Raw genomic sequence first — 12948 nt, forward strand, 5'->3', positions numbered from 1 at the left:
CAAGAAAACATTGCCAAATCCAATGTCATGAAGCTCTCCCCTATATTTTCTTATAGGAATTTTATAGTTTTTGGTCTTCTGTTTAGGTCTTTAATCCATTTTGTTTTGAGTTAATTTTTATATATAGTATAAGTTAAGGGTCCAACTTCATTCTTTTACCTGTGGATATCCAGTTTTCCCAGAACCACTTGTTGAAGAGACTGTCCTTTTCTCCACGGTGAGATCTTGGCACCTTTGATGCAGATCATTTGACCATATACTTACATAGAAGTTTATTTCTGAGCTCTTTATTCTGTTCCACTGATCATGTTTTTCTTTATGTCAATACCACAGCCTTTTGATTATTATAGCTTTGTGTAATATGTTCTGGAATCAAGAAATGTGAGGCTTCCAACTTGGGTCTTTTTCAAGATTGTTTTGGCTATTTGGAATCCCTTGAGGTTTCATGAATTAGGATAACTTTTTTCTATTTCTACAAAACATGCCGTTGAGATCTTAACAGGGATTGCATTGAATTTGTAGATTACTTTAGATGGCATGGATATTTTAACTATTAAGTCTTCTAATCTGTGAATATAAGATATCTTTCCCATTTATTTGCATCTTTTAAAAATTTTTTCAGCAATGATTTATAGTTTACAGTATACAAGTCTTTTACATCCTTGGTTAATTTTTTTCCTAAGTACTTTATCCTTTTTGATGCTATTGTAAATGGGATTGTGATCTTAATTTCTTTTTTGGATTGTGCAATATTAGTGCATAGAATTGCAACTGATTTTTCTGTGTTGATATTTTATCTTGCTACTTTGTTGAGCTTATTTATTAGTTCTAACAGTATTTTTATGGAATCTTTAGGGTTTTCTGCATATAAAATCATGCCATCTGAGAACAGATAATAATTTTACTTCTATCCAGTTTGGATGTATTTATTTCGTCTTCTTGATAATTTCTCTGGATAGGCCTTTTAGTACTTTGCTGAATAAAAACAGTGAGAGTGGACATCCTTGCCTTCTTCCTGATCCGAGAATAAAATCTTCCACTTTTTCACTGTTGAGGATGATGTCAGCTATAGGCTTTTTATATGAGGCCTTTCTTATGTTGAGGTAGTTTCCTTCTATTTCTGATTTGTTTAGAGTCTTTTTTTTCCCCCATGAAATGGTGTTGTATTTTGTGAAATGATTTCTCTGCATTACTTGAGATGACCAAGAGGGATTTTTTTCCCCTTCATTCTGTTAATGTGATGTAGCACATTGATTTTTATATGTTGAACCACCCTTGAATTCCAAGGATAAATCTCACTTTTAATGGTGTGTCATCATTTTAATGTACTATTAAATTTGGTTTGCTAGTATGTTGTTGAGGATTTTTGCCACAATGTTCATAAGGGATATTGGCCTGTAGTTTTCTTTTCTTGTAGTATTTTTGTCTGGCTTTGGTATGGGGACACGCTGGCCTCATAGAACGAGCCTGGAAATGTACCCTCCTCTGCAGTTTTTGGAAGTATTTGAGGAGGATTGGTGTTAATTCTTTAAATGCTTGGTAGAATTTTCCCCTGAAGCCATTTGTTGCTGGGATTTTATTTGTTGGAAAGTACTTGATTACTGATTCTATCTCCTTTCTAGCTATAGGTCTGTTAAGATTTTTTTATTTCTTCATGATTCAGTCTGAACTGGTTGTATGTTTCTAGGAGTGTATCCCTTCCTTCTAGGTTATCCAATCTGTTGGTGTATAACTGATCATAATAATCTCTCATAATTGCTTTTATTTCTGTGACATTAGTTATAATGTCCCCCTTTCCCTTTATGATCGGTTATGTGAGTCTTCTCTCTTTTTCAGTTAATGTAGCTGAGTTTTTATCAGTTTTGTTGTTCTTTCCAAAAGTCAAGTCTTAGTTTCACTGATTTTTTCCTATGGTTTTTCTGTACTGTATTTTACTTATTTCTGCTCTTATCTTTATTATTTCCTTTCCTTTCTACTAACTTTGGATTTAGTTCTTCTTTCCAGTTCCTTCAGGTATACAGTTAGGTTATTGATTTGTGATCAGTCTTCTTTTTTTAATGTAAGCATTTTTAATACATTTTTCTCTTAGTACTGCTTTTACAGTATATCATACATTTTGTTATTTTGTGTTTTCATTTTCATGTATCCCATGATATTTTCTAATCTCCCTTATTATTTCTTCTTTGATCTGTTGGCTGCTTAAGAGTATGGTGTTTAATTTCCACATGTTTCTGGATTTTCTAGTTTTCCATTGGCTATTGATTTCTAATTTTGTCCCATTGTGGTTAGAGAAGATTTTTTTTAATGATTTTGTTGAAAACTTTAACACTTGTTTTATGGCCTAACATGTGCTCTGTCCCAGGGAATGTTTTATGTGTACATATAAGGAATATATATCCTGCTGTTGGCTGATAGTGTGTTCTGTATACATCTGTTAGGTACAGTTACCCTATGGTATTTTTCTGGTACTCTTTCCTTATTGACCAGCTGTCTGGTTGTTCTATCAATAGTTGAAAATGGAAATAGAAGTCTCCTACTTTTATTTTTTCACCCTTCATTTCTGTCAGTGTTTGTGTCATATGTTTCAGAGTTCTCACATAGGGTGTGTATATATTTATAATTGTCATATCTTCCTTGTGGATTGACCCTTTTATCATTATGTAATGTCCTTCTTTGTCTCTTGGAACAATTTATGACTTAAAGTGTAATAATTTGCTGATTTTTTTCTTCTGCTTGAGCAAGTCTGCTTTTTTTTTTTTCAGTGTTCCAAGATTCATTGTTTATGCACCACACCCAGTGCTCCATGCAATACGTACCCTCCTAATACCTACAACCAGGCTCACTGTCCCCCCACCCCCTCCATTCCAAAACCCTCAGTTTGTTTCTCAGAGTCCATAGTCTCTCATGCTTTGTCTCTTCCTCCAATTTACCCCAACTCACTGTTCTTTCCATTTCCTAATGTCCTCCCTGTTGTTCTTTATGCTCCACAAGTAAGTGAAACCATATGATAATTGACTTTCTCTGCTTATTTTACTCACCATAATCTCCTCCAGTCCTGTTCATGTTGGTACAAAAGTTAGGTATTCATCCTTTCTGATGGAGGCATAATATTCCATTGTATATATGGACCATATCTTCTTTTATCCATTCATCTGTTGAAGGGCATCTTGGTTCTTTCCACAGTTGTGGCAAGTCTGCTTTTAAAGTTTTCTAGTAAATTTTTCATTTCATAGTTATTATATTCTCTTTTTTTAAGATTTTATTTATTTATTTGACAGAGATCACAAGTAGGCAGAGAGGCAGGCAGGGTGGGTGGGGAAGCAGGCTCCCTGCTGAGCAGAGAGCCCGATGCGGGGCTCAATCCCAGGACCCCAAGATCACGACCCGAGCCAAAGGCAGTGGCTTAACCCACTGAGCCGCCAGTCACCCCCATAGTTATTATATTATTTTTTAAAAATTTTTTATTTTTTTTTAATTTCTTTTCAGTGTTCCAGAATTCATTATTTATGCACCACACCCAGTGCTCCATGCAATACGTGTCCTCCATAATACCCATCACCATAGTTATTATATTCTTATCCAGAATTTGTTTGGTTCTTTTTCATAGTTCCTGTATTTTTATTGATACTCTGTTTTGTTCATGCGACATTTTCCTGATTTTATGTAGTTATCTGTGTCCTCTTTGAGCTCACTGAACATCCTTAGGACAGTTATTTTGAGTTCTTTGTCAGGTCATTCAGAGATTTCCCATTTTCTCGGGAAAGATTTCTGGAGACTTATTTTGTTCCTTTGATTGGGCACCTTTCCTTGTTTTTTTGTATGCCTTAGAATCTTTAGTGGAGATTTATTTGAAAAAAAAAAAAAAAAACAGTTATGTCGTCTGGGCTAGAGATTCTGAGGATCTTTCCAAGCTTTTCTGGGGTGCTTTCTCCAGGTTTGTGTGTGTAATTTCTCAGTTAAAGAGGTTTGCCCCACTTCCTTCTCAGGAGCCCATAATCTCTTGCTCCCCCTGGTGTCTGATTTTGGTATTGCAGCTTCTCTGGTGCTGTAACAAGCCATGGAACTCTTTTTATTAGCTATCCCTAACATGGTATCCAGAGTATATCACCATTCCCATCAGTGCTCTGAGCCACATGAGATGGAAACCAGTCTCTTGGAAAGCCTCCCAAAAAGCCATAATGTTGGATGCATGTTCCTCTTTTCTTTCCCTTCCAAGGGGGAAGCCACAACTTAGGAATTTTCTCCTAAATTGCACTGTACTATGACAGGGAAACAGGGGGAGTAGTCCAGGCAAAATGCAACAGCCTTTTCTATTCACTTTAATCCACTATTCTTCTTGGCTTTGTGTTCATCTGGAGTGCTGTGACCTCTTAACATGTTTCAGGAATTCTCAGAAAGGAAATTTTGTCCATATGTTGATGAGTTATCATCCCCTAGGGAGGAACGTGAGCCTGGGGTTTCTTAGTCTACCATCTTGCTGACCTCATTCCAATTTAGATTTTTTAGTATGAATTTTTGCTGTTACCTGACAGGTTTGCTTGTGGATTGAGTCCTGTGGTTGTGTTGGGTTTGCACTGTACTCTTCTAACACCCTAAATCTAAAGGAAGTGACCCTTTCAGCAGTGAGAGAATAATTATGAAATGCCCTCTTCTCTCTCTCTCTTTCTCTTTCTCTCCCTCTCTCTCTCTTTCTTTCTTCCTCCTGTCCTCCTGCCTTTCTCCCTCTTCTTCCCTTGCTTTCTCTCCCCTACCAGGAGTGTCTGATACAGCAGTAGCTGGACTGGAAGTAGTATCCAGGACCTGGGCCACACGACACTGGCTTCCCCTGGAGTCTCACAGCCTGGGTTCATCAGCCCATAGAAAGTTTGCTTTCTGTTCTTTGTGTACCAAAACAAGGAAGCCAGAAAGTTTAGGCCTATTTAGCTTATAAAGGAGGAGAGGAGATTGAGCTGGTAGAAGAATTACTGCACTGAAGCAAATATTTGGCTTTTGTTTTGCTTCCCTTCCCTTTGGTTTGCTCTGTTTCCCAAAGTTACTGCTGGACATAGTGTGTGAAATCTCTCTGAAGCTCATTTTTGTTCCTGCCAAATGTTAGGCCTAGGAGAAATGAATGGGTTCCAAATATGCCCAAAAAATTGAAGAAAAAAAAAAAGCTATGTATATTGAACTTTTTCAAAATCAGATAATCAAATCAGGCAATAGGAAAGAATGTCTACCATAATTCACAGAGATGGTTATTTTTCACTCATGTAAGCTACCACAGTCCTAATGAACCAGAACCTGTGTTTCTGTCGGCCTGATACCTGATATCTGTCTCAGAGATGGCTCTCAGGGCTGGTTTTAACTGAAAAATCATCTTCCCATGTTTTTTCTACTGTGATCACTTTCTTCATTTTTTGTCCTCCTTTTTTCTTGTTTTAGGTTAGATGCATATAAGCCCATGCGATACTTGGAAAACAAAACAGCTTTAAATAGGGCATTGGAACGGTTGAATTGGCCCATTTCTTTGAAGGAACTGTCGATGCTGGAGAATGAAATCCTAGCTGGGAAAATGTATATCCAGCAGGCCATGGAACTCCAGGAGGCTGCCAAGAAGGAGAATCATGTGAGCAAGTCACAAGGAGAGGTGGGTGCCACGGAGGTGTCTACATGTCCTCCCTCCTTCCTGTCCTATGTCATTGCCATCCCTGCGCAGGCCTTCCTTCTCCCTCTCCCAGTCCCCTCCATGTGGATTTCTAAGAGTTAGAGCCAACCCAGTAAAAGCGTCAGGATGTCTTTTCAACAGAGAAGAAATGCCTTTTGGTTTTACTATGGCCTTCTTTTTTAAATAATATACTTTTCATTAAAAAACAAAACTAAACAGAAGTATAATGTAGTGATCGAAGGCCTCGGCTTTGATATGAGCCAAACCCCAATCCGTGTGTTATCTTGGCCACTTATTCCATCTCTCTAAATCTAAAGGTTTTTTTAATTTGTAAAGTAGGAATATTACTAATATCTGCCTCATAGTGTTATTATGAGAGTAAAATGACTTTTTACAGTGCTTCATATCAAAATGCCTCCCCATAAATGTTAGAAATTATTAACTAAACATACTTTTCAAAAAAAATCTTATAATCTGACTGCCTTATTATTACCCCTTTGGATCACTTGCTTTTAAAAGCTTTCTTTTCCTCGAGTAAATTTTTATATAGAAGCAGAACCTCCATAACCATTTCATAATCTGCTCTTTTTCTTTAATTACAGTATAGATGATACATGATATTACATAAGCTTCAAGTGTACCAACATAGTGCTTGGACAACTTAATACATTCCCTGTGCTCACCACAGTGTAGCTAGCATCTGTCACCACAGACACTCTTGCAGTGCCATTACAGTAGTGTACTCTAGTGTACTGTGTATTCTCTGTGCTGTACGTTTCATCTCTGGACTCATTCAGTCCCTAACTGGAAACCTATACCTCCCACTCCCCTTCACCCATTCTTCCTATCCCCTGCCCCCACCTCCTTGGCAACCACCAGTTTGTTCTCTGTATTTGTGCATGTTTCCACTTCTTTTTGTTTGTTTGTTCATTTGTTGTTTTTTTATATTTCACATACAAGTGAAATTATATGGCATTTGTCTTTCTCTGTCTGACTCATTTCAGTTAGCATAGTACCCTCTTGGTCCATCCAGGTTGTCACAGATGGCAAAATCTCATTCGTTTTTATGGCCGAGTAATATTCCTCTGTGTGTGTGTGTGTACCACATCTTCTTTATCCATTCTTCTATCAGTGGACATTTGGGTTGCTTCTGTATGTTGGCTATTATAAGTAATACTGTAATAAACCTAGAGTTGTGTGTATCTTTTTGAATGGTGTTCTTGTTTTCTTTGGGCAAAGGTCATATGGTCATTTTATTTTCAATTTTTTGAGGCACCTCCATACTGCTTTCCACAGTAGCTGCATCAATTTACATTCCCACTAACAGTTCACAAGAGATCTTTTTTCTCCATACTCTTGCCAACACTTGTTATTTTGTGTCTTTTTGATTCTAGTGAGATATCTCCTTGTAGTTTTGGTTTATGTTTCCCTGATTAGTTGATATTGAGCATCTTTTGTGTGTCTGTTGGCCATCTGTATGTCTTCTTTAGAAAAATGTCATACTCTTTTTTACTTGGTATTATCTCATATACGTTCTCTGTTTTTTCTGAATCTTCAGATTGATTTTTTGGTGGTTATATAATACTTTATGGTGTGTACTATATCCTGATTTATTTAATTCTTCACTGAATGTTAGACATTTGGGATATTTTTTTCAGTTTTCTTCTCTTTCATATGTATTGATGACTTCTGTGGTGCATTTGGTTTATTTTGTTAGGACAGATTCTTAGTAGTGGAACCCTTGGATCAAAGGGCATAAATATTTTGGGGCTATAAATGCTTATTGCCAATGTAACACCCCCTTTCTGACTGTGTGTGAGTGTGTGTAGACCTGGAATAACTCATTTGAAATATTACTGAATTGTATGTAAATTGGGTATATTCAATATACACTAAAAAATAGAGCCAAAAAATAGACCTTTGAGATTCATCTTTTTTGGTTTCAGTCTTTGCTGAGTGATACTGGCTTTGCCTGTTTTTAAATTCTGTATTTGCTGCTCTGGATCCTTTGGTTCTGTTTTCTTGCTTTGTTTTGTTTTTCTTTAATTTTATTTTTTTCCGACAAATCACACTTTTCCCCTCCATTGTAGAAAGCTATGTCTTTTGTGCAGAATGCAAAAATTTTAATCACAAAACATCTTATGGCTATTAGTGTTCCTCAAACAAAGTGACTTCCCCAAAGAATTGTTTTATATTCCCTTGGGAGACACCATCTCATGCCTCCAAATACATGGCTATCTGTGGGCACCCAAGAATCAAGAAGACAAGTGAATTAACTCTCTGTCCATGAAAATCTGCTCTTCTTTTCATCATGACTCTTCTTTTCTGTTCTTTCATTTTTTTAAAGATTTTATTTATTTATTTGACAGAGAGACAGAGAGAACACAACCAAGGAGAGTGGGAGAGGGAGAAGCAGCCTTCCTGCCAAGCGGGGAGCCCAATGCAGGGCTCCATCCCAGGGCCTTGGGATCATGACCTGAGCCAAAGGCAGAGGTTAACGACTGAGCCACCCAGGCGTCTCTCTGTTCTTTCATTTTTTCACTGACATATTTGAGTTCCTATGAGGTGCCAAGCACTGTTCTAGGCACCGAAATTACCTAAACACACAACCACACCCCACCCTCATTCTAGGCAGGGAGAAAGACCAGTACAAGTCCCAAATGATGGACTTGCCCATGCTAAACCATAGAGACAGTGCCTAACAACAGATTCTGCTAGCATTATTTTTTTCTACACTTCATATTAAATTTAAAAATGGGAAGTGGTTGCTGATGGGGTGAAGAGAAGCCTCCAGTGATTCAGAATAAATATAGTGTGTTCTACTTGGATTTATCTGGAATCCTGGGAGTCAAAAGTTCATTGCTCATGAGGTATGAATTAATTGTTCTATTTTTTTAATTCTCTTACCCACAAAGTGGGAATAAAGGTACTTTCCATCATTTCTTTATCCAAAAATATTTGTTTACTTCCTGTCACGGGTCAGATCCTGTGCTTGGCACAGGTGACCTCAGGCAGTGAAGGGCCTGTCTCATTCTTTTCTGTCTACTTGGGGTCTCCCAAGGTGATACTATACATTGGACACAAAATGGGCTTTGTTAACTACAATGAAGACATGGGCCCAGTCCAGTGAAGGCGTGCCGGGACAGAATGTACCTCCACAAAAGCTGAGACCTTGTTTGGCCTGATTTGTAGCTGTATCTGTAGCCCTGAGAATGGCACCTGGCACACAGTGGACACTAGACAAATACTTATTGAATGAATGAAACCCAGTTCTTTCTAGTAGAGAATTATGAATGTGACAACAGAGGCATTCCCACAGACCAACTGGGAGATGGGGGAAAAGTGAACTGGGGAGTTAGAGGAGGCTTCACAGGGGGGATAGTTAAGTTTGGTCTGGAATGATGTGTAGGATTTGAGGGTTGGGGTGTGAGAAATGTTCTGAGCTAAAGAAACAGTGGCCTATGCAAAAGCAGGGAGGTGGGATGGATATGACATTTTCACCAGGGATATGGCAGGAGACAAGACAGGAAAGGAAGATGGCACCAGAATGCAAGGGATTGGAATTTTCTTCTTGGATCAGGGACTTGTGCCTGTTGGAAATAGAAACCCAGGGAAGGGTTTTTAGCAAGGGGAAGACAGTAACAGATTTATATTTTGGCAGTATAATGAGGCCCAATGTAGAAAGGAAAGACCCAAACAGGGTGCAATACTGTGTTGAGTAGTTTTGAGTCCTTGAGCCAAACCATAAAAGTGAGAAGGAAACAGAGAAAAGATATATGAGCTAGTAGAAAGTGAACATGTGGGCTGAGCCAGAAGGCAAAGCTAAGGATACCCAAAAACTTTCTGTCCTGGACACAGGGGAAACAGGTACTGTTAACCCTTCTGTATCACCTCTGCTCCTCAGGGACACAGGTGTTCTCTGGCCAGCCCATCTAAACACCCTGTCATTCTCTAACCCCTGAACACAGTTTTGTTTTCTTCATAGCATATTCCACTTGTCATTGTGTACGTGTTTGTTTATGATCTGTCTTCCTACTAGAATGAGGGTGGGACTTGATCCCTTATATTCTAGGTACTCCCAGTTTCTGGAATAGTGCTTGGTACCTTGTAGGCAGTCATAAATATTTGAATGAAGAAGTGTAAGAATGAACAAGAGGAAGAGGTACAGTAAGAGGGAAAACATATTTTCAGAGAAAGATAATTCACATTAGGTCCTCTTGATTCTTAGACAAGTGAGAAAGGCCACATGTTTGGAGCTTAGGAGAGAAGTCTGAGTTAAGGAGATAGTTTGGAGGTCATTTGAGGTGCTGAGAGAAGAAGGGACAATGAAAGGGATGGAGACAGGAAAGTTAGAGGAGCCAGGGGTTCAGGGTAGTGTGCATGAGGCAAGAGCCCAAAGAGAGGTGGGCAGAACCCTGGATCTGGAGTCACAGGCCTGAGTATAGTCTCACTGCTGCAAATTTCTAGCTCGGTGGCTTTACATAGGGCCCCTAAGCCTAGTTTCGTCATCTTTAAAATAGAAAAATCCCCTGCCTAAAAGTGGTTGTAAGATAAAGCGCATAGTATGCTCAGGGTACGTAGCTGTCAACACTCAGCAGTCAATGCACTCAGCATTAGTACCCGCTGTTGTTATAGCCATTCTTAAGTTTTTACTGAGGAGTTTTGAAAAGTCATACAGAAGGATGTCTCCAAGCCATTTGAGTTGGCAAGAAGATCATTAGTGATCTTACTGAGAGTGATTTCAGTAGAATTGTGGGAGCAGAAGCCAGTTTGCAGTGGGTGGAGAAGTGGGTAGACCTGAAGAAAGTAAGTATAGGAAGTGAAGATTTGGTTTCAAGATCTTCAGAGGGAAGGAAAGGAAAGATAGGGTGAGAAACTTGAGGCATGAGCTGGAGTGAGAGAAGGCATTTAGTGTGTGTAATGGTATATTGATGGGTCCACTGCTGCCCCCTTCATGGTCAGGGGCTAAGGCTCTTCCTTCACTGCCCTGTCCCCACACCAGGTGTACAAAGCGCCCACTGTCTGTTCTGGGAAGCATCCACGTGCCCAGGACAGTTAAACACAGGTAATGAATTGTGTGTGTGTGGAGGAAGGGGCTCATACTTAGCATCTTCAGAGTTCTTTCTACTCTTGACATGGCCCTCAGCAATGGGATATTTTGTATATTCTTTTCTTTTTTTTTTTTAAAGATTTTATTTATTATTTATTTGACAGACAGAGATCACAAGTAGGCAGAGAGGCAGGCAGAGAAAAAGGAAGGGAAACAGGCTCGCTTCGATCCCAGGACCCTGGAATCATGACCTGAGCGGAAGGCAGAGGCTTTAACCCACTGAGCCACCCAGGCGCCCCTGTGTATTATTTTCTTAAAATGATACTTCTCCTCACCATGTATGATGTATTATGAGATATTTTAATTCTATTTCTGCCATGCCCCACTGGTTTGACTTCAATGGCCCACTAATAAGTCTCTATCTCCTGTTGTGAAAAATACTGGTTGGGACCAAAGCTCAAGACTGCAAGGGCTTGTGAGACCCTGGGGTGAAAATTCATCACAGATGAAAGTCATTTTTACTGATTTGTATATAAAAATAGTCTGATTATAACTTCTTCTGGCAAAGGCCAAAGCTTTTGATCAATGATAGTAAATTGGAGTGCAAGAAACCATCTGTTATTTATTAAGATCTGCTAGAGTTTATTGATAACATGTAGCAAAAGCTGATCAAAGTTTGTTAGGAATGGAGATCCAATTGGAAATGACCACACACAGTCAGAAGGGAATGGCCAGTGGTCACTTCGGCACACTTGGTCCACACCACGGTGTGTTATGGAGTCTATGTGTTTGGTTCTTTGATACGTAGTCACCCCACTGATTCCTGAGTTTTGGAGAGCTTTGTGGTTTTTCTGTTGGTGAGGATCAGATGTGGGGAGAAGTGGCTTCATATGTCGGTGTTGCTTTGACTGCAGTCTTTTGCTGGCCCCTTGATCAAACCTGAGGGGAGAACCATCATCCCACCTGCTCTGCCCACCATGGTCACATTCCGTGCTTGACTGAAGAATTGCTTACCCTATTTCCATAACCAACTAGCTTTGTGGTATCCCCAGATATAGGTGCTTGACTCACTGACCACATAATGAAAGGAAGAATCTGAAGTCGGAAATTTTAAATTCCCCTTGAAAAATCCCTCTCCTCACACCACTCTTATTACCATGACTGCAAACTTCACCATCATTGGCCAATCAGAGCTGTGCTATGGTGGAAATCACCACTGGGCATCTGACTTGTAATTAACCTTCCATGGTTCTCCCTGGGACCCTGGTCAGTCAGCCCAGCCATGCTATCCTACAATATTTCCTTACTACGTAAGGATTATTTTCCACATCCCTTCGGACCCAGGCCCAGAAAGACCCAATAGGCTCTCCACATTTATAATCTTGACTGCCTTGGAAAATTTGGAGGCAGAAAATCTTGTGAAGCGTCTATAAGCAACCCTAAAAGGGGTCTTGGAAATGTGTCCACACAGCTGGCCACCCATGATTATGTCTCCAAGTTGTGCCTGGTAAGAATCTAGAATCCATGGTCTTTAGGAATGGTGTATTGAGTGCTCCACTCTGTGAAAAACTATCCAGGAGAAATAGTGCTGGGGAAGACATAGAAATAGCTGGGTGAGGTGGAACAGGGACAATGAGGGAAGGTGAGGGACCATTTGGATTGGAAAACATAGTTGGAAAAACAATGACTTTGATACTGTATAGGAGAAAGTTGGTTGGAAAGATTTAGAGAGAAATTTCTTTGAGTTGTATAAAATGGAGTCAGAATAAGTAGAGCTGTTATCTTTGCTCCCAAATAATCATTGGACCTATTGTCATTCTTGCATTTTATAGTTCTTAATATTTCCTCTTTAAAGGGAGGAGAGAGGCCTCCCACAATAACCTTTTACAACTAGTCAGCCTTCCTCATTCCACTAGAAACACTTGAGTCTGTTCTGCCGATACTGGAGTCTGGCAGGAAGACTGACTTTCTGGTGACTGTGAATTGTCCTTCAGCAGCACATAAGATCTCCTGATGTGAGGGTGGAGAATTAACAAGTCTGTGTTGGGCATCAGTGATGTTGCCATCACAGAAAGAATGATACATGCACATTCAGACCAGCACCATGGAGGTAACTTAGTGCGTGGAAAAGAGACCCCAAATGGGTTCTTGAGGGAGGATGTTAGGAGATGTGGCCCAGTGGGGCTGAAGTGTCAGAGCAAGGTACACTGATGGGACAGGAGAGGGTGCTGAAGGGAGAGTGCTGCCAGCCTCA

At 39.6% G+C, this 12948-nt stretch overlaps 1 protein-coding gene across 6 annotated transcripts in view; it reads left to right on the top strand.

Moving 5' to 3' along the window:
* The window catches only part of VWA3B (von Willebrand factor A domain containing 3B), a 210518-nt gene that overhangs the window by 166830 nt on the left and 30740 nt on the right, over window positions 1–12948 (top strand). For all 6 annotated transcript variants that reach the window (XM_080813513.1, XM_080813514.1, XM_080813515.1 and 3 more), the window contains one exon: window positions 5422–5626. In XM_080813513.1, coding sequence (XP_080669639.1) covers window positions 5422–5626 — 205 coding nt within the window. The remainder of the gene's footprint in view (window positions 1–5421; window positions 5627–12948) is intronic.

The sequence above is a fragment of the Martes martes genome (assembly GCF_963455335.1).
Source record: "Martes martes genome assembly, chromosome: 9".
In the NCBI taxonomy this organism is placed as follows: domain Eukaryota; kingdom Metazoa; phylum Chordata; class Mammalia; order Carnivora; family Mustelidae; genus Martes; species Martes martes.